Source organism: Chenopodium album, chromosome 13 (genome assembly GCF_948465745.1).
Source record: "Chenopodium album chromosome 13, dcCheAlbu1.1, whole genome shotgun sequence".
NCBI classification, from domain to species: domain Eukaryota; kingdom Viridiplantae; phylum Streptophyta; class Magnoliopsida; order Caryophyllales; family Amaranthaceae; genus Chenopodium; species Chenopodium album.
Window position 1 is genome coordinate 9,083,420 of NC_137846.1, and position 21,968 is coordinate 9,105,387.

The 21,968-nt window shown below is 32.4% G+C and overlaps 2 protein-coding genes across 2 annotated transcripts; both read right to left on the minus strand.

Moving 5' to 3' along the window:
• Window positions 1-332: 332 nt before the first annotated feature.
• On the minus strand, window positions 333-3,666 carry LOC145576241 (histidine-containing phosphotransfer protein 1-like). The gene is made up of 6 exons (XM_081634025.1): window positions 3,525-3,666; window positions 3,293-3,423; window positions 3,108-3,176; window positions 1,035-1,106; window positions 850-922; window positions 333-628 (listed from the first exon to the last, which is right to left on the minus strand). Exons 1-6 carry the CDS (start codon window positions 3,588-3,590, stop codon window positions 572-574), a joined length of 468 nt encoding a protein of 155 aa, XP_081490151.1. The 5' UTR covers window positions 3,591-3,666; the 3' UTR covers window positions 333-571.
• A 7,679-nt stretch (window positions 3,667-11,345) lies between these two features.
• Window positions 11,346-20,909, minus strand: LOC145574528 (autophagy-related protein 18h-like). Its single transcript, XM_081632343.1, has 9 exons — window positions 20,430-20,909; window positions 17,984-18,442; window positions 17,034-17,477; window positions 16,691-16,936; window positions 15,563-16,348; window positions 15,028-15,206; window positions 13,494-13,600; window positions 12,879-13,415; window positions 11,346-11,769 (listed from the first exon to the last, which is right to left on the minus strand). The coding sequence occupies exons 1-9, from the start codon at window positions 20,595-20,597 to the stop codon at window positions 11,765-11,767; spliced, it is 2,931 nt and encodes a 976-aa protein (XP_081488469.1). The 5' UTR covers window positions 20,598-20,909; the 3' UTR covers window positions 11,346-11,764.
• Window positions 20,910-21,968: the final 1,059 nt, after the last annotated feature.

Sequence of the window (21,968 nt, forward strand, 5' to 3'; positions counted from 1 at the left end):
AAAAAAAAAATTTAATAAATTTATATAGATAAAATTTATAAATAAATATTTAAAATTTTGAATTAAAAAGAGTATAAAAACCACACATTATTATTTATTAATTTTGTAAGAATGTATTTAAATTATAATTTTACATTGAAAAAAAAAAATCATTTCGAAAGTAAATGAAGTTACATAAATTCATCATATTTTGGAAATTAAATTTCAGTTTAATAACCTTAAAAAACAAGTTAAGATTGAATATGCCACAGAAAAAATAAATCAAATTATCCTATTTTACTACTACCAAAATCACAAAGATATCAATATAAAAAAATATGTAGACCAAAATATAACAAAAATAAAATAGAGCATGCATGCATGCATATAGATTAATAATTGTCTTACAAAGGTTCATAAGAAAACCTTATAATTAAAGGAAAATATTAAACATAGTACTATATTGTCTATTTTATTTATTTAATATAAAGAGCAAAACACCAAAACACTTCTTCTACCCTCCAACGCTCCAATTGATCAGCAACCACCACGCATGCATGAATCACGATGTTGCTGATGATCTACGACACTTCTAATAACCCGCTGGCTTTGGAACTATGCCTCCGGCTGCTCGAATCTGCTGCTCCAGCTACACATTCATAAGCACATATTACTAGTACGTCTCAATAATAAGTTTATTGATCTCTTGACCCTTTTATGCATATGATCGACTTGATGAGCTAAGAAGTTTAATTAAATTATAAGTGTCTGATTAATAATTTTGAACATTATTACTTGATCACGAATTAAAGCATCGTGTTAATCAGCTAAACGTATGTAATTTAAGAGTAATGAAATTTTTTTACTCACAATAAGTAAGGCCTCAAGCTTGAGCTTCACCAATGCAAATGCATTGCTTGTTTGTTCCCAGCACTTAAAGCACCTATATATAAGAAAGTATTTATAATAAAATGAAGTCATTAAATATTTTAGAACTATATAATATAAATATACAAAGTGATAATGTGTAGAAAAATAGATAGTATTAAGCATACCCTTCAATGTCTTGCTCTTTGCAGCAAGCTACAAATTCATTACATGCATTCAGCACACAGATTGCACCGATGCTGCATTATCATAAGTAGGCCAAAAAAAAAAAAAAAAAAATGTTAGCCGTTGTAATCTAATATATATAAATAAAGTAGGCATTTTTCGGGAGCATTTGGCGCGCCACATAAGAAAATGTATTATTTTGTCCAATGAAAAATTAGATTAATAATTTATTTTAGAATTAAAAAATCTACTCGCCACCTAAGCAAAAGTGACGAATAAGATTTAAGAATTTTGACACATAGGTAAAAACAACGAATAGAGAATAGTTAAAATTTAAATTATTTTTAAAAACCAATAATTATCTTCTCAAAAAAAAAATTATCTTTTTTACATATATGGATGCAAATTTTTTTATCGCAAATATCTTTAATCTCTCCATAACAAATATTATAAAAGTTTGATTTTAATAATATACTAATCGAGAATAAAACTATATCTCATATGACTAATTTCCCATAATTTTTAATAGTTAAACGATTATAAATGAGACTAACCTTTTAAACCGAACAAGTATATTAAATAAACGCGTAGGCAAAAGACTTATTTTGATCAATAAAAAAACGAGATTTGTCATTTCTTTTTTGAATTAAAAATTTAAATTGTCACATAAGCAAAATTAGTGAATAAGGTTTGGGATTTTAAATTCAAGCATCACATAAAATAAATAAAGCAACAAAAGATAACTTTGGGGTTAAAATTAAAAAAATTATCTTATGATATTAGGAATTTTATCCATATATTTAATGAATGATCTTCATAAATTTACAAAATTTTAAATTAAATAAAATGATTTACTAGAACCGTGCATCGCACGGGCTTACATCTAGTTATAATTAATTAAGAGAAAATTTTCAATCGCTTGCAAATGTTTTAATTTTCTTCAATTCATTATTAGTCAAATAATTATATCCATTTTTTGAAGGAAAAAAAAAAAAAAAAAAAAAAAAAAAAACTGTTTGTGTGGTAACTGGCAAGAAGAACAAAATGTGTGTCATGTGTGAGCGTTAAAGGTCAATGGTCAAAACATTTCAAGGGCAAATATTCACCAAAAAAAACATCAATGAAAAAATATAGTGTTATGAAATGATGTCCGACATGTCAAATGAAATCTCGTAATCTATATTCTCGTGAAATGATAATTGACACGTCGGTATCAAATCTTTTAATTCCCAATTATTGTTGAAACAAAATTTAATACAAACTCAAAAGAGAGATGTCGGAATTAAATTTCATAACCATTAGTCTATATCAATACGAGTATATAATATCCAACATGTCAAAATTAACTTCATAATCCACAATTACTATTGAAGCAAAATATCATACAAACAAATCTCCTAATTCAAATTCTAGTGAAATGAAAACCGACACATCATATTATTAAACCTCGTAATCCTCAATTATTCTTGAAACAAAATTTAATACTGACTCAAAAAGAAAGATCAGATGTCGGAATTTAATTTTGTAATCTACAGTCTTGTGGAAAAATTCCCAACATGTCGGAATTAAATCTCGTAATCCTCAATTGCTCTAGAAACAAAATCTATTATGGACAAGCAAAAGGCTTTTTTTTTTTTTTTTTTTTTTTTTTTTACAGACAAACAAAGGGTTGCTAAGAATGCTAACAACTCAATAAAGTAAAAAAGAACTCAACTTCAATAACGGAAGTACTCCCTCCGTTTTTTTTTTAAATGCATCAATTTGATTTTTGCACTATTTACATACTATAGTTGACTTAATTTTTTCACTTTTATAAAATGAATAATTATTATTATATAATATATCATTAGATTCGTCATAATATCTAATTTCATAATACTCCCTCTGTCCCTTATTGATAATCCTTTGTAAAAAAAAAGCAAAAGATAAAAATAATGACAATAAAGCCCAGATTCTCTGACTGTTGTCAGATTATAAACTATGATATACCTTCATTAGCAATCAATTACACTCTTAATCAACAATTAATATCAGCAATTAACAACCATTTTCAAATAATGAGAAAGATTAATTACCTTGAACTGCTTCCCTTTATATTATGGAGAGTCTTATCAAGCTTCACGAAGTCCACATGTTGCTGTTGCCTGCATAATTTCATCCATTCATTAATTTAAACACATAAATAAAATAAAATAAATAAATTAATTTAATTTAATTAATCACACTAAAAAATTTAATTAAAAGAGAGAGAAAAACTAACAGATCCAAAGCCAAGCTATGGATGAGTTTTGGCATATCTCCAAGATAACAACGCAGAATTTCTGATAAAAATTTGGGGTTGGAATTATCTTGCATATTTTGGATACGATTGAATTGATCATCCATAATCCCCTGTTTTTACAAGAAAATAAAAACAGAGGTTAATTAATAAGAAGCTTAATTAGAGAGAGAAACGAGATTTAATTAATAACGTTGATTACAATAATTAGTACCTGAGCAATCAAAGAGATGGCATACTCAGCATATTTGCTCTGCATTTCAACAACTCTAGAATTCATTTTTTTTTTTTCACGAAATTTTTTCTCTCTCTAAATTAAAGAAGAATGAAAAATGAGAATTATTTTTGTTGTGATTTTTATGAGAAGGGGTTATTCATTTATATAGTAGTAGAATTGATAATTGTATGTATGTATAATGTGACATATGAATTATGTAGTCAATTAGTCAAAGAAGAACACATTAATTAGGGGAGTTACTATTGTTTGGCGTTTAATTTTTTGTGGTGTAATAATCGTGTCATTTGGCTAAGATTTTTTTTTTTTTTTTTTTTTTTTTTTTTTTTTTTTTTTTTTGTGGAGTCAAATGGTAATGACCACATTTTGAATAAAGCCAATTATTTTACGGAGTACGGATTAGGTTAAATACGGAATAGTACGGAATATGTTAGTTACGGAATACGGTATATTGTTGTAAATTAAAGTTATTCAAAATCAGCTAAAAAAACTTACCTGAATATTGAGTGGTGTGTCGTGTGTAGTAAATTTGTTCATTTTATATCTAATGCACGCACCAAAAAGTTATTTTTTTTTTTCAAGTATAATTGATATACCGTATGTTTGATTTCGTTATATTTAACCTATTTTGTTGACATTAAAGAATCACTGAGGATTTGATACCAATATCAGTAGGATTTCATAATCTTCAATTGATTTTGTTCGTAAATATGAAACATATCAGAAGAAATTATCCTTCATGGTGAAATTAGGTTATTTTTTAGTCATCTAATGTCGAGTAAAGTTAGAAGTCAAATTAAATCTACTCAATTGATGTCAATTCTAAGTTATCAAATTACGAGTTTGACTTCGAGCTTATTAGTTTCAGTTAACCTAGTCGAGTTCAATTTCAATTCCACTTAACCATTGAACAATTGAAGTAAAATCGGTAGATTCCTTACTGTACATTATCATGCGAAGGAAATGGTGAGGAGTACGGCCCCCACCAAAGCAGTTTAGGCCTTAATTTTTTTTGGCCCATGTTTTTCATTCCAACTCACATGATAGTGCACATAAAACATTCCATTTGTAAAACTAAAAAGATTTTCTACTTGCACTGTTTTCATGACAACATTTATTTGTCTCTCTTCTATCAGATATCTGCTTTTCCACTACTTGAGAAAAAAAAAAAAAAAAAAAAAAAAAAAAAAAAAAAACTAGTACTGGTACTTTGAGAATAAAATACTCACAAATGCTATTTTATATTTTTCTTGCACACTTCTACATAATATTTATATGAATTAAATGCGTATTTAAAATTATTGCGTCATTGAACATGATTTATTGTCAAAATACACACTCATATTTTTAAAAAATGTGATAGAACACGTGTTGCCATAATTCATACTAGATCCGCCTATGATATTGTAAGAATCTCCACCAAATCCAAAAGTAATAATTTGATATCAAATTACCGGCTTTGTTAGATGACTTGAAATCACGGTTATAAGTAAGATTAATACAATATTTCTTTTCTTTTTTTTTTTTTTTTTTTTCCTAGTGCTTGATCTATTTGGTGTAACAATTCTAATCGTTATTGCAATAGTATAAATAAAATATTGCTAGCTATATATACTAGTCTAATTTTTTTAGTAGATATTTCCTACACTCATATAGTCATATATATATATAACAATAGATATAATATTACAAGTTTAAAATATATAACAATAGATATAATACACTCATATTCTCATATAGTCTAATTTTTTTAGTAGATATTTTCTACACTCATATAGTCGTATATACGAAGTATATAACAATAGATATATATATACTAGTCTAATTTTTTTAGTAGATATTTCCTACACTACTTTAAAATAATACGAGTACAATATATTTCTTATTTGTGTGAATATAAATGGACACATTTTTTTAAAAGTATAACAAATTTTTTAATGCCCTATCTCTATATTTTAATGTATCCACTGTATTCTATTTTTAACAACCTACTCATTCTTTGTTTTCTCCACATTATCTCACTCGCCAATCAACTTTCCTCAGAATATACCGTAATTAGATAACGTCATCAAAAGAAAACAGGAGAAAGTAAGATTCAAATGCATGAAAACACCCTTTTTCACTTCTTTAACTTTGATCACGTACTACTACTACAACTACTACTCTTTCAAAAACTAGTTTAATATCATGTTTTGTTCAATCAACTACATGAAATTATTATGATTTGCTTGCTTTGCTAATTAATTAAGGTACTACAATTTCCTTTGTAGTATAATAGACTTAACATGCAAGCGCGGAATAACCTTTGTATTTCAGTACATGCCTGCAATGACAATGTAAAAGACATGCAAGCGCGAAAAAATCCATTGGTATATTAGAATAGATACGTGTAATACTTTGGCTTTTGTAATCATGTGATACTATATAAATTTTCATGAATTTTACTAATAAAAAGTAGAAGATTGCATAAAGTTGTGTTGCTTGAGCATTGGCAGATTTGTCAAACAAGTTGTTGCAATACGATATGTTTTGAAACAGATAAAGTAAGATATTTTTTAGGACTAGAAAGGAAAAACTACTCTTGTTATCTTACAACTTGAATCTTCACGATTTTGTTACTATTATATAAAAAGTTGATCAAAAGAAGATTGGCTTACTTGCTCGCCCGAAATTGCCCAATTTTTGAAAATATGTTTGGTTTTGGGCAACCTAATACTAATTCTTAGTTTTATAACTTTGGCCCGTTTGAAATGGTTAGAAAATCTGCTTGGGCACAATTTTTTTTTTTTTTTGGCCTAAACTTGAATCCATTCCGGCCTGAAATAGTAACTTTTTTGGCCTAGACCCGAGCACCCGACCCATGATCAAGTCTACTAAAATACTATTTAATTTTCCTTTGTTGTTCGATAAGACTCATATGAGTAACTAATAGTCAGATCGATAGGTGAGGGCCGGGTAACACTAAGCTAGCTAGAAAACTAGCACTCCTAGTTCATGTAATCTTTTACCTAACGACCTCTTTCTTTTTTGTAGATCTTTTCAAAATTTTACATCAAATTGCTTTAATAGATCTTGTACCCTACAAGCCTTTCCTTATTATGGTTTAATTTGTTGTTGATGTTGATGCAGCTTGTTTGGTGTCAATTAGTTATTGGTGGAAAAATAATAAAAAGTTAACAGATCAGAAACAATTTAATTTGATAATAATAGCCACTAGTAAGGTATTTGTGTACCCTTTTACCTCTTTGGGTTCACTCTAGCCAAGGTTTTCAGCAAGCATCTTCCTATTTTTGTCAAAATAAGATATGTTTGTATTAGTACTCCATAATTTCTTTTCTTTTTTCTCATAAACACTTTTTTTTTTTATTAATGAAGTTAATTAATATCTAACAAAAGACAAACTTAACTCGTTAATACAGATATTCAAGAAAACATAATATAATTATAAGTCAGTTAAGTACATGATTAATCACAAACTCACACATTTTATATGATAAATGTAACCATGTCACAATGACTTTTTGCACATATGATATGAAGTTAATTAGTCTCTAACAAAGGACAAACTTAACTCGTTAATACAGATATTCAAGAAAACATAATATAATTATAAGTCAGTTAAGTACATGATTAATCACAAACTCACATATTTTATATGATAAACCATGTCACAATGACTTTTTGCATGTATGATTTTACTCCAATTCAAGCTAGAAGCAACACTATGAATGCGAGTAACAATTCTCCATCTAGCTAGTCAAGTAAGCAATATTTTACTTACAAAGGACATAAACCCTAGCTTCTATAGGGTGTAGACACATCGAAGAATGTCGAGCCATATGAACACCAGCCAACCAAGGTTGAGCAACACTATGAATAAGAGATTAACTAATAATGACTTAATTAATTGGAACCCTAATTTAACAATGTGTTGATATATACTAGTATATTCGCATGTGAGAGAGTTATAGAGATGGATCCATATTGTAGGGAGTAGGTTATATAGTTGGAGTTCATATAAATTCATTTAATTATTTCAAATAAACTTACACTCCACATAATTGAATCAATGATATGAGTCATAAAATCAAATGAAGTACTCCTTTGTTAAGAAAAAATGATTGCCTTACACCATTGCTCTTAATAGGGTGAGGACCACTCTATTGTAGAAATGACTAATGAAGATTATCAATTCAAGGATTGAAAAGGCATCTCAACATGGGGCGAATTCGAGTGAAATTAACACTCATTGAAATAATTATTGGTACAATACTACAAATCGACACTTCAAATCATTAGTGAATCTAGTGTGAAAAAAATTGAAGAGAAGAAGAGAGGATAAACCTCTCATTTATTATTCCTTTCATTCTAAATTTACCTTTCCATCAATGATTACTGAAATTATAATAAACAGTCGTAAATGAAAAAAAAAAAAAAAAAAAAAAAAAAAAAAAAGTTAACAGGGATGACTAGTACGATTGAATGTCGAAGTCGTGATTGAAAAAAAAAAAAAAATGGTTAATGTGTAACAAAGATTAAATAAATAGGTAATCGACAATAGGTAAAAGGATTTGGTTTTTCCTAAATTTTCCTCATTTTAGCATAAAGATCTTTTTATTAACAATAGTGAGAGAATAATCCAACGATGATAATTGTGATTAAGTATTAGATACATCTTTTAACCTTAATGCTTATTCTACCATGTTATATTGTTAAATTTCGAAACAATATGAAATGGGTCTGGGCAACCCGAACAAGGAGGAGGAGAGTTAGGTCCACAAACAAGGCTTTGGAGCTTCCATACTAAAACCAATTGGCAATAGTAGGAGGTACTCCTCTACCTTATAAAGTGAAATCATCTCTCCTCTTTCTCCAATGTGGGACACTCATAAGTGGGCTACAATGGGTTTCAACACTCCCCCTCACTTATGAGTGTCCTTAGAACTTCAGAGCTAACTGGATAAGGCCAGATCAATAATTCTCTTAGGGGCTGGACATCCTGTCGAGGTAAATCCTTATCCAGTAGCGATTAAATACCCAGTTTAGAAGAGACCCGCAACCCGGGCTCTGATACCATGTTAAATTTCGAAATAATATGAAATGGGCCTGGGCAACCCGAACAAGGAGGAGGAGCGTTAGGTCCACAAACAAGGCTTTGGAGCTTCTATACTAAAACCAATTGGCAATAGTAGGAGGTACTCCTCTACCTTATAAAGTGAAATCATCTCTCCTCTTTCTCCAATGTGGGACACTCATAAGTGGGCTACAATGGGTTTCAACATATATCATACATAATGATTATGATAATTATGCCATAAGGGTTGTGTATAAACCTCAAGATTATTTCCTAATTTGGCATTGACATAAACTTATTAATTAGGAAAAATCACACGTTAAATCGATAAACACAAATTCTTATATGTGGCTAGCCACACGGTGTGACCAGCTACCATGGGGGTTACTTCATTAGTGTAATAAGAGTTACTTAATTAGTGTCACAGGGGTTACTTTGTCAATGTTATAGGGGTTACTTCGTCATTATTATAGGGGTTACTCGATCAGTATTATAAAGGTACTTTAATTTTTTTTTACAAGCGGCCACATGGTATGGTCAGTTGCACACAAAACGGACAATTCGATAAAAAGTTTAGGATTCATTCGTTGTTGTTTCTGATATTTTTATAAGGGTAATGCTATAAGCAGCCTTAAGGGCTGCATATAAACATTTAATATACTTCCTTTTTTAGTATTAAGTTGAGAATTTATCGACAATTCACGAGTAAATCGGTGTAATAAATGTTTATTTATTGTCAATTTTTTTCATTTTTAGCTTCTTATATATATCTTTTTCCTTTTTATAAAACTAAAAATAAATATTGAGAAAACCACAATTAAGTGACTTCTAGATATTACAGTAGTTGCTAATTTCAAAAGCAATATAAATATAGTTGATGAATTATTTAATTCACATGCTGATTTTAGAAATCTTAAAACCCAAAACTGAAAATTGACAATGATTAGACAAGCCCATAGTTAATGCTAAGTGATTCTAATTTAAATTCATGTGCAATAACCAATACTAAGCTATTTACTCACTTAAATGGTGAGACAGAAAAAAGAGATGGATAGCAAGATTGATTGAACCAATTTTTATCAAGATACATGTGGCCTACAATATTTGAAAATGAAGGGGTAAAATAGGAAAATTTGATAAGATGAAAATTGTTCATCAATCCATTCTAGGCATTATAGGCAAATACCCGTGAGGTATATGCCCATGTATAACAACTGAAAGAAGACAAAAAGAACAAAAAAATAAGAGGAAAATTAAGATGTAACAACAAAAGTATTTATTACTGGTAGAAAAAAGATGGATATGCTAGAGGAGAGAAAAAAAAAAAAAAAAAAAAAAAAACCAAGGGAGGTTTAACACATACCATTGAATTGAAAGTTGTTACTTACTCAGTATAACACTAGATCATTTAGACGTGCAATGTTACTATTTATCTGTTTATTTACACACATCAAAATTGATAAGATAAAAAGAAACAGGGAAAATAATTAACATTTTTACAAAATGTCTTGGTACGTATGGTGAAATTCATACTGAGTAGGTTTTAATTCTTCCAATTGATTCACATTAACAAGTCTAGCTTGTACTCCCTCTATCCCCTTTTACTTGCACCATAGGTCTATTTTATGTGAGAGTTTTATGAGTCATATAACGCAAACAAAAAGAGGACAAGCGGAGTAAGAAATATGGGGTGGTGGCGTAGTTGGCTAGTGCGGCGCATGTCTCATAGCTTGTAAGAAATAGGGGTAAGAAAGGCATTAAAATTTACACAAATTAAGGGCCTATTCCGATTTATTGAAAACAACTTAATTGAGCTGAGTTGAAATGAATTGTTTATTAGAGAAGGAAAATTAGAAATTGAACTAAACTGATTAGAGCTAAGCTAAACTGAAATTAAGCTGAACAGAACAGGTCATAAAGGGCTGCTTTTTTTTCGTTTATTTTTTATTTCTTTTTGACAGGCTAGTGAAGGGCTTCTTATATAGGTAGAAATTCAAAATTGATTAACATAACAATTAATTTAAGATAAATGGAGTACTTAAGTTGTTGAAATTAAATACGAAGTAGTTGATTACAAAAATGTACTCAGTAGTATACAATTTTACTTATATTTGTATTGCTGTGTTGCCTTTCGGTCTATCAGAAACAGTAAAAATTTACATGGATGTATCATGGATGACCCGACCTCATTCTTTGCACTCCAGATTCCACATTCCAGTACTGTCTCACACCATGCTTGCATGAGTCAAAACACGATGACCAAGTGACCAACCCATACTCAAATCTTGAATTCAGACGGGATCAATACACGAAACATACTCGAAACTGGATGACCCAAAACTAACACAAACCAAAATTAATCCAAACAATACATAAACTCGAACCAAAGGTCTCCAAATCCCAATATGACCCAACTTGTATCAGAACTGAAAGTTTCCTCACTTGGAATAATCATTAAATATGATACGAACCTGAATTAGATAACCCGTTTCGCACAATTCCACCTCTAAGCCTAACAGAGTAACAGCCATCCTAGGCCACATTCTATTTGAGAATACTTTATAAACCATCCTTGGTTATTAGTTATCACCAAAGATTAATATACTACGTATCAGATTTTAAACCTACCACAAGAAAGCCAGCATGAACCATCTATCAGACTATAACGTTTATAATCATACGGGAAAAAATCATGCTTGGAGATAAAAAAAAATGTACAGCAGAACTAACAATCATTCAATTTTTTTTCTTTCCTTTTTTCTTATTTCTAATTTTTCTTTTTTTTTTTTCCTTGAAGAAGAATTTAGTGTTACATAGCATTAAAATAACATATGATCACAGAAATCATCGGAACTATTTCAATCTACAACATGTACAGGTAAAACTAGAAGAATGGAAAACCAGAAGCACTTGCTTTGGTAGCAATGACACAAAAGAGGTAAGAAAAGTGAATTAAAGAAAAAAATATACATCGTACCCCCCGAGTGAATGAGTCTGTTCAACAGATGCAATATTGAATGGCTATGATGGACTGAAAACCTTAAAATTACTCGAAACATCACCCTCCATGTGGCTGAACGCTGACCAGAATTTTACTATATTTGGCACAAATCCAGCACAAAGAGAGCCGACTGGGGTTTGCTTCTCATCCTACAAAAGAAAGGTATGAAGATATCAGATTTAAATATAGTAATTCTGCAGATTACATCCTCCACATTCGAAAGCACTAAAATGAACCGTAGCAGTTTACAGGACACATTGACCGCGATAAATGAACCACAAACAATACAAAGGAAGGATAGCTGTAGCCTTTTTTTTTTTTTTTTTTTTTTGAAACAAGGATAGATGTAGCTTAGGGATACACAATAAGGGTCCAATTTCAAACAACAAATGATAATTTTGCAGTGTATTAATCCTTGGATAATTAATTGCCCAGTTTATTCGTTTCTCAACAGTCATATGGTGACATTAGTGTGGCTGTTAGAAGCAGTATTGGCTTAATTAATTAAAATATAGGTGGAAGGAGGGTACCCAAGGCCAAAGATTAAATTCCGTCTACACTGCCCCCTACTGGACTCTCTCTACACCAAAAAAAAAAAAAAAAAAAAAAAAAAAAATGGTTGATAGCATGTTCACGCCTACTGAGACCCTGTCACAACCATCTACTGCATTCAATAGTCCTGGGTCGCACCAACTCAACCCTATCATACACAGAAAGTTTTAATTATATATTTCTTTACTAACAACTTTGGGTTCAAGTTTCTGGTAAACAAAAGCACTACCATAATTCAATATGTATCTGGCTGAGTGGCTGTCTATGGACTTGGAGAGGTCAAATATACAAATTTTAACCTAACCAGATAAGACTGCTGTTGAGAGCCACCTCTCAAAGACCACATGAAGCTCCCATCTCTTCCTTAATCAGACCAGCTCAACTGATAATTTCCAACTAATCATTCTTCATTTCTGTTTTAATTTCATTTCTTTCGACATACCTTGTGACAAATTCCTATATGTCTAAAATGTAGATCACCACATTGTACATGATCTTGACCAGTCATGAACATAAACAAGGTGTTGGGGAATAGACTATCCTGTGTGTCGTTTTGAGGTTAGCAGCATAATTATTTCTAACAATATACATCCAAAGCGTATCGGGTCAAGAAGCATAGAATAGGGCGAGGCTAAAGAAAATCAGATCAAAGATAAATGTATCATTAACTATGCCCTTTGATTAAGGTGAAGCTACGAGTTCATACCTTCTTCAGAAAAGGCAAATACACCTCCAAGCAATTCATCGTTCTCAACATCTTCTTCAGACTTCTCTTTCTCGCGGGGGCTGCTGCTACTATCTACATCAGTAACAACTTCTGATAGCTCATTGCTTTCGTCAAGAGGTGCAGCTTTACAATATTCCTCTTCGAAAAAACCCCCAAAATCTAGTGGGTCTTGAACAGAGCTCTCATCAGCAACGTTCATACTAAAATCAGAACGGTTAGAACTAACATTTGAAGCTTCACTGCCTCCGACACTGCTGGACGATTGAACTTCCTTTGGGTTAGCTCTTTCAGCTGAGAGTGAGGCATTCTTTACAGGGGATGGACTATTTACAAGGCAGCTGTTTTCAGGTGGTGAGATTTCCATGGTGGAAGTATCATCAAGTTTTAATGAATTTTGAGTCAGTAAAGGTGAAGGAAATTTAGAAGAGACTTGCATCCCATTATTAATGATCTGATTTTGCGCAATTCCCAGATAAGACTTGACTGCATCCATCTGTGCATCTGGTGCAAAGGAACCTGACAGAAAATGCAGAAGATAATTTAGATCACAGAACCAAAAACAGACAGGCAAAACAAGCTTAAAAATTTTCTTACCAAAGTGGGAGTTCTGTACAGTTTGAGGATGGACAATGGCAGGAGATGGATACTTGTCATCAGCCAAATGAGATTCAGATCTAGATGTAGAATAACCAATTGCACCCCTGAAAAAAAGAATGAGATTACAAGGATGACAGCAAAAGAGAAAAACCACGCATGGAATATATCTGCCCATCATAGATGATCATGCAAGGCGCCAAGGCTGTAATTGTGTTCAGAGAAACAATTTAAGTATAACTCCTCTAACTTAAAATACGTGAGACTATAAAACAGCTCTACAGTATGGACATGCACCAGAATTACAGTAATAACAGGATTACAGGAAGCCAAAATCAATTATAGAAATCAAAAGGTAATCTTTTTATATTTTCCTTATTACAAGTTACATGAACTTGAGTGCTGAGAATTTAACATGGGTAACTTTCAAGCCATTCTCTGCTAACGATTTAAAACATTCTTATAAAACAAAAAAGTCCAAGAGACCAAGGCTTATATACAATCAAACGTGATTTGAATTGTACCAACAGCCTGCCTATTTAGTAGACAATAACAGTAGTTTGCACTTTGCACATATTTGCAAGAATAAGCTCACACCCAAAGTCTGTAGCAATACAATGCCATATCAAATACTAAGTTTTTTAGTTGTTCTCACATAACTTTTTAAAAGTCGAAGTTAGTAAAACGTTGATCGTATTAGATACTTAATCAACAAAAAAAAAATCATAATTCTGTTAAATTCAACTCAATTTAACTTTCACATTATAAATTTTAATAATATCTATAAGTACTAAGCCACAGACAATAATAATTAAAGATGTGAATTAGAGACCTAGATAGAAAAGGAAAAAAAAAACAATAACTTTAAAAATTAAAGGTAATATCGTTTTTCTTCTGAAATGTCCATAACGAGCTGTTACCATTTATAGAGAAAAACAAAACTACCTCCTTTTCAAATGTCTAATCATTGCAAATAATTTGAAACGAAGGTAGAACTTTTTATTTGAGAAGGGTTAATGCCCCCATGCCCAAAAGCAATACATTCTCCGTTTCTTGATACCAACACTTCCATTTTCACGCTTGTCAATGCATAATTTCAACAATTAATATCTTTAGCTCTCAATAAGTTAAAGTTCTAACAAATTGATATTCTGAAAGGATACTTTCAAGATAAATCAAGCAAGACCCCAAAAGACAAACATTTAACATGAATAAAAAACACCAAAGATTTCAAAGTAAAGAATTTGAATAGTGTAAAACTCTAAAGGGGGTGAAATACTAACAAAACATGGACACAGGTAAAAAAGGAATTCACAACAAACAAAAAATGCAGCAAACAACCAAATTTACATCAGCTAGATAAAATCATTAAAATAAGCTTATTCCTTGGTGATGACTATAGCAAGCTGTTGACACCAATATGGAAAGAGTTTGATAATGTGGTAGTTAACTGCCAAACAAAGAGAGATCAATGGAGTATTTTAAGATGAAGTAAGAAAGGGTGGGCCAATTAATTGCAAGGAGGTATTTATACCTGTTGTTCCAATCAGGTTTCACATTGTGAAAGTGCTCAAAAACAGGCAACAAATCCTTCCTCTTTATTTCAATCTCGAGATGTAAGACCTTTTCGATTTCGATTTCTCCACCAATATTATCATCAACAGAAGATTTCTGGTTGTCAGGCACCATAGAATTCATAGCAAAGAAATGTATCTACAAGCCATGTAACGAAGTGAGTTAGGGAATAACATTTCATTGATAAATACTTCCTCTGTTTCATTTTAATTGACACATTTTTTTAAACACCTTTGCCAATGCATGTATTCAAACATTGATATGCTCAATAATCAATAAGAAAATAGTATAAAAAGTATATAGGTGGAAAATTTATATTGAGATGAATCTAACAAGACCCAACAGAACTGTTTAATTTCTTAAGTATAAAACACAAAAGGAAATCAAATTAACTAGAGTGAATATTGAAAAGTGCTCAAAGTCAAAAACATGTCAACTAAAAAAATGAAACTAAGTATAAGATTGCTTAATGTATCTAAAAGAACAGCACTTACCTTGGAATTTTGCCATGATGGCATTCTTCCATAATTCATTTGAACTTCTGCATTGGAAAGATATAAGGTGGATTGTTCGTGTAGCTCTTCTCCCTTTCCACTATTGTCATTATCTTCAAAGTCAGATGTTTCCAAGACCATTTCTGAAGGTTCTTTTGCGCCAAAAGATGTCCCCTTGATGGACTCTTCTCTTTCTGGCCAATCTGCTCTTCTGCAAACATCCCACCAATGGACGACTTCAGATTTCACCCTTAAGTCATCATCTTGTATCTGCACCAGAGAGCCCGAACCAGTTCTAGGAGCTGTATCAGTTGTATCTATCCCCATCGATGGGATAAGTCCGTATTGGATAAGATGACCGCAAGGAGAGTAAACCAAAAGGTGCTCCAAGGAGCGTCCACGGGAAGAGCCACTAGGCATTGAACAGTGGAAAACAGCAGAAACAGCAGAAGGTTGCACAGAGCCCATTCCAGCGGCAGAAGATGCAGCGCTGCTAACTGTGTTGAGCCAGCCAGAATTACCGGTTCTTATTCTACTAACAACAGAGAGAGTGACTGGAGGTGGTGGAGGAATAGACAAAGACTGTTGATTTACAGTATAAGATGAAGTAGACCACCATGGTAAAGATAGAACAGGGACCAGAGTTGGCCCATCAACGTGAGAATTTCGAACTTGGAGCCCACACTCCCCACCAAAAGGAGACAAAACATATATGTGGCAAGTCCCTTTTGATGAGATGATGGCTACCCATTGGCTATATTGGCTGAAACAAATATCTTGAATAACCTGAGAGAAGACCATAAATTAACATGGGGAAAAGAACTTGAGAATGTGAATCACTAAAATAACAGCCCTTAGTACATATCTAAACATTTATTTCTTAATGGTAAAAAGGAGGTTAATAAAGTGACTAAATTGCCACAATATAAGTATCATCTGGAAGTTGATTGCAAATATACAGATGAGCATAGCTACGCAGTTTTTATAATAACACAAAGCAAGATAGCAAACTTCTCTAAAATTTATGCATAAAGTGTAAAACTCCAATTTTGAGCCAAAAGAAAAATTGAGTCTAGAAAAGATGTATAAAATAATAGATAAACAACAAAAGTTTAAATTCAAACATACTGCAGTTGTGAAGCCACGATGAAGCTTATATAGATGCACGTGAGATGTTGTCCAATTGTAGTTCTGACTACCTGTCCCATTCTTTGAGCTGGATGGCATTATCCGGAAGATGTTTATATTATTACCATGGATTGATGCGGTCACCAGAAGCGTCCCGCTAGGATCAAAACAAAGAGCAGAAATTGGGCTTGTATGAGCCCTAAAGTGTGCTATAACAGCTCTGGAAACAAAATCTTTAACAATAACCTGCAACAATCAACACAAAAACATGCAAAATCCATGAGCCAAAGCATGGGAAATGCAAGGTCTTGCATACTTTCACTTAAGTATCAAGAAGACTCACCATCCCAGCAGTATCAGTCTCAGGTGAATTAGCTGACGTTTTGTTAACTCTCCAGCCAGAGCTGGAAGTTACAGGAGAATTAGAACCATCAGGAAGAAGTTCATTACAGTACTTGGAGAACGTTTTGTAGCTCATGTCACCAAGATTAATCAACCCAGCAGCCAACTGCTTGCTTGACTCCATAGCATACCTCGCCACTATATTCCCACCGCTAGGTGATGTTGAAGGGCTTACGCCAGGAGAAGGTGTAAGACTTTGGGGACTTAACTGCCCAGTGTTAGTTAGTAAGGGGTTATTAGAAGCATAAGCTAACCACCTGGGACCAACATCCATGGGACCATAACCAACATTTATACCAACCATTCCCAGGCCAGCCATTTGAGGGACAGGATAAGTCAAAACACTAAATTTGTTCTCGAGAGTGAGAGCATCAAAGCAGTATATCTGCATATACAAAAGAAAGCTGTTATTCAAGGTTCATACAGGCAAAAATATCTTTCTTATTTTATTTCTCTTCTTTTCCTGAGAAGCACTTGCCTATCTCAAAAAAGATACATAGCTAACAAAATTGAGAAGAAATTTAAAATATCAAAACCAGCATATTAGTCATATACTAGGGTCTATAACAGCCTAAGAATACATTCTACGACCTTCTACACATTTATTGCTTTAAAATAGATAAATAACCATTGCAAATCCACTACTCTTATGGTGATAATTAGTAGGACTTGTTTCAGGCTAACAGCTAGCAGTAACATCAACTTTAATTGCATCCCAATATTACACAGCCAATAAAACCCAAAAAGAACACGTAGTATAAAAAATTCTTAAAATGCAGATAGAACATTCACATGTAAAAACATTCACCAATGAGCTATCATCTCATTAACAACACAATATGGAAGTCTATCATTACAGTCTGACAAAGGATCTGAGTTTATTTTACTCACTTGTGAAGCAAGTCCCACAGCGACAATGCGAGGACTGCATCTAACTGTAAGGACAGCAGAACGGAATCTCAGAACATGTACATAGCTGTGAGACCTCAACGAATAAAAGCGAACAGCAGTTGGAGAATTGACCACATTCCCTGTCTGTGATTCAATATAGCCATCTCTAACCAGTCCATCTCTTCTCCTTTGAGTGGAATCTGGACCCATTGCTTCATCTCCTGCAGCAACCAAAAGTAAGGGATGTGATGCCCCAAACCCTTCACAACCTTCGGACATTGCAGGGAAAGGCTGTATTTGCAAAAACGTACATGGGCCATCGCGCCTTGAAACCAGCTCAGTGACTATAGAGGCATCATCTACATCCAAGACTTGAAAACCATTGGTATAACCAAGCAATAGAACACGCTTAAAGATGGATGGACTGAGTTCAATCTTGTCAAAGCATGCCCATAGCACCTGTTTTGCCACAATAAGTTGAAATTCTAATTAATTATCAGACATGCCACACAAAGTAATAAATCACAAAAGCAATATCCATCAAACAAAAATAAATTGAACCAAATGTAAGGTTTGGAGAAAAAAAGGAAATCACAAGCAGAAGAGAAACTAAATATGATTCCTGAGTTTCTCTCTAATACTTGAATACCTTATTCTTGGTTAGGAATTAACACTAATTGCTTTTAGACCAAATTATAGATGTATAACTGACAGATGCTCAAGTGTCAACTCCCTACCATGCATTGGTGATCTCTTATAAGTGTAACTCTAGATTCTACAGTTGTGCTACAAAGACTCATCACATAAGTATCATCTTAGAGTGCCTGTTTTGATAATTTAAATTAAAACTGTGCAAAACTCTACATGAAGATATGCAGCAACAAAGCATACTTGCAGTCGACTTCATCCAATACAGCTCCAAATATACACTGCTTCGATTCTAATGAATCTCGAAATCCAGTGGGTGAAAATACAATTGCCAAATATGAAAATTCAGAGTCTCATACAGCTCCCTGCCATGCATTGGTCAATATGACAGCAGTAGTTGATCAAACACAGATATAAGAGTCATTTCGAGAAAATTAGGGAAATATTGCATTATTGCAGTAAATATCAGTCACCGGTATAAAGATTGCACCTAAGGGTTAGAAAAAGTAAAAAATCACGGCTCTCTTAACTTTAAAATACCAAGCCACAAAGCTATTCCACCAATTTCTCATCCAAGTTACCCTTTGCCAGCCTAAAGATGTCACCTATGCAGGCTAAATAACAAGTCTGAAAGTTTAGAGTTTTAGACCATTGACAACGACAATGTGTATGAGACCAGCACCACCTAGGATATAAAATGACACAATATATGATAATATAACAAGCAAAGCATACAGGTATAGGGTCTCCTCTACTGCAGTTTCACAATTGGAATTTGAAAAAAATGCTGACCACCAAACTATCAAGAAAAAACAATTAAGACCAATCTAAAATCACACAAAGAAAATGTAAAATCCTACATCAACCAACCCAAAAAAAAGTCAGCTCTCTATAAGAAAAATCCTTTTCAGGCCATGCCTAATGTCCACTGAACAGAAGTCTATTTGAAGTATGGTAAAAAAAAATGCATATCCTACCTTCAGAGAGAAGTTATTGCTGGAAGCACAAATCCCACACTTCCCAAAACTTTTAAAGAAGGCATTAATATAATATAGGTTCATTGATAGCACTTATCCATATGCAACAGGATTGAATTTCAACGCATCACCAACAGAACAATGTCAACACAGAACACGAGACTTTGGGTTGTGGTTAGAAAGCAACAAGTAAGAAAAGACAGAACTGATCAAGTGCAGAATTCCAGCCCAAGAACAGATTACAAGCAGCTTAAGAAACCTCAAATGCATAAACTCCCGGCAATGTATCAAATTCTATCACTACACTGCGATTTCGCCCCAGAAGTAAAGTCCAATGAACGACATAACCCAAACCCAAACTGAAACATCTAAACTTGTAAATCAACACAAGTAACCAACAAGCATAATTCATCAAACTCCACACCTAACAACAAACAAAATTTACCCAAAATCAACCAAAAATTTCCCAATTTGCAACCCATTTCCTTGATCAATCATCCAATCATCTAATCATTCTCTTCTTACCAAAACAACAAAAACCCATTTCATTGATTGCTCCCAAAAACTTCAAATCACAACCCAATTTCCCCAAATGGGTCATAATCAAACATCCCAAAACACAACTTGATCATCCCCAAAACTACAAAAATTACACAATCCCTAGCAAAAACTAACCACTAATTACCATCACATTTTTTTCTTAGAACTAAAAATCAACCACTAATCCAATCAACAAGAACTAAATCGCAGTAGTTAAACTCAAAATTAATCCCAAAACAAAAATAATCCCAAAATTAATCAATCAAAACAAAAACACCAACCTGGTCTTTGATGTCATTAGAATCAGAAGAAATGGAAGCGGCAACGGAGGCACTAGCTGACCGGACACCGGAAGAGACGGTTTTGATACAAGATGAGATGAACTTGAAAGAATTACGGCTAAATCCATTCGTTTTATTATGAATACCCTTTGTTTGCTGATGTTTCATTTAATAGAAATTTCCTTAAAAGAAGAAAGAAAAAAAAACTAACTTAAAATGAAATTTTTAAAAAAATTAGTTCCTACTACAAGAAATTAACGGTACCCTTTTCACCGATTACCGGGTAGTTACCGGAAAGTCATATGATATGTCACCGGAAAAGTTACCGGCGGTGATGATTATGATTAGAAAGAAGGTGGGTGAAAGAAGAGAGAGAAATATTTTGATGGGGTTGTCTTGTTTTTGTGGGTTTGTTGGGTTTGACCTCTTTTGTTTAAATGAGGGTTCATCTTTCAATCCATCAATCTTTCTTTCTCTCTCTAACTTTCTCTCTCTAGAAATTAAATAAAAAAATTAAATGATAGTTAGTTTAATTAATTTGATTTATTTAATTTAGTTTCTTATGCTTCAAGGACTCATTCTTTGGATTTTTTTTTATTATTTTTTAAAATTTTATTTTTGGGTTTTTATTGTTGCTTGTAAAGGACTAATTAATCTCAAGTGCAAGTTTTGTTAATTGCGGAATTAGCAAGTTTTGGAAATGTGGCCAATATTAGTTTTTTTAAAAGGGTGATAAATGTGGCCATTTTGGGAAACTATGATGACATTTTTTGTGTAATGTGAAATTACATAAAATGGTCCATTTTGGTTTGGATTTTCATTAACTTTTTGGTAACAGATTTAATTAACTTTTGAAAACTAGTTTAGGAGTGTAATCTTATCTATTGGGGAGTTGGGATTTTGGGAAGAAATCACTTGTCAACTAAATTTCTTTATTTGTGATAAGATTAGCTTTTTGAATGATTTTACTACCAATGACATTTACTATTTGTGTTGGTGAGTTCAAAAGGGGTTGAAAAGTTCATTCTTCATCACTTCTTATTAAAATGTCTCTTGGAAGTGTTTATTACTCGTATTAACTTCTATTTACTTTAAGATAATGGCCTAAAAAGTTTCACCTAAATCAATCCTAAATTTATCTATAAAAAAAAACCCTAACCTCCTCTCTCTCTCTCTTCCCGATCCCTCCTAAACTTTAGTCTCCATTGTTAATTTTAAAGGGACTTCCATCGGATTTCACCGGTGAATAGCCCCAATCTTTATTTCTTTTTAGCTTTTTGTTTCTTAGGATAAAATAATGTCTCCCACGAAAGAAAGGGTATTTCTCCATTAAAAGACAATGTTTTTTCGATCTCTCTTGTTTTTCAAACTCCTTAGAAAGACAAGGTTTTATTTGCGTTTAATTTGGTCTCCAGTTATGTGGGGTTGCGATTGATTATAATTCGGATTCCAGTTATGAATTTAGCACAAGAATTTTATTTTTCACAAAATTGCGAAGCGACGACAGATCCACTCAAAAAGTTGTATGAGACAACGAAT

What these genes read in the sequence shown, in the direction of transcription:
- LOC145576241 (XM_081634025.1), bottom strand. Translation starts at nt 3,590, where the DNA reads ATGAATTCTAGAGTTGTTGAAATGCAGAGCAAATATGCTGAGTATGCC. An exon ending in CATAGCTTGGCTTTGGATCT is followed by an intron (nt 3,177 to 3,292) that starts GTTAGTTTTTCT and finishes GAAATTATGCAG; the next exon opens with GCAACAGCAACATGTGGACT. An exon ending in ATAAAGGGAAGCAGTTCAAG is followed by an intron (nt 1,107 to 3,107) that starts GTAATTAATCTT and finishes ATGATAATGCAG; the next exon opens with CATCGGTGCAATCTGTGTGC.
- LOC145574528 (XM_081632343.1), bottom strand. Translation starts at nt 20,597, where the DNA reads ATGAAACATCAGCAAACAAAGGGTATTCATAATAAAACGAATGGATTT. An exon ending in CATCATGGCAAAATTCCAAG is followed by an intron (nt 15,207 to 15,562) that starts GTAAGTGCTGTT and finishes CATGGCTTGTAG; the next exon opens with ATACATTTCTTTGCTATGAA. An exon ending in TGTACAGAACTCCCACTTTG is followed by an intron (nt 13,416 to 13,493) that starts GTAAGAAAATTT and finishes ATTTTCTGTCAG; the next exon opens with GTTCCTTTGCACCAGATGCA.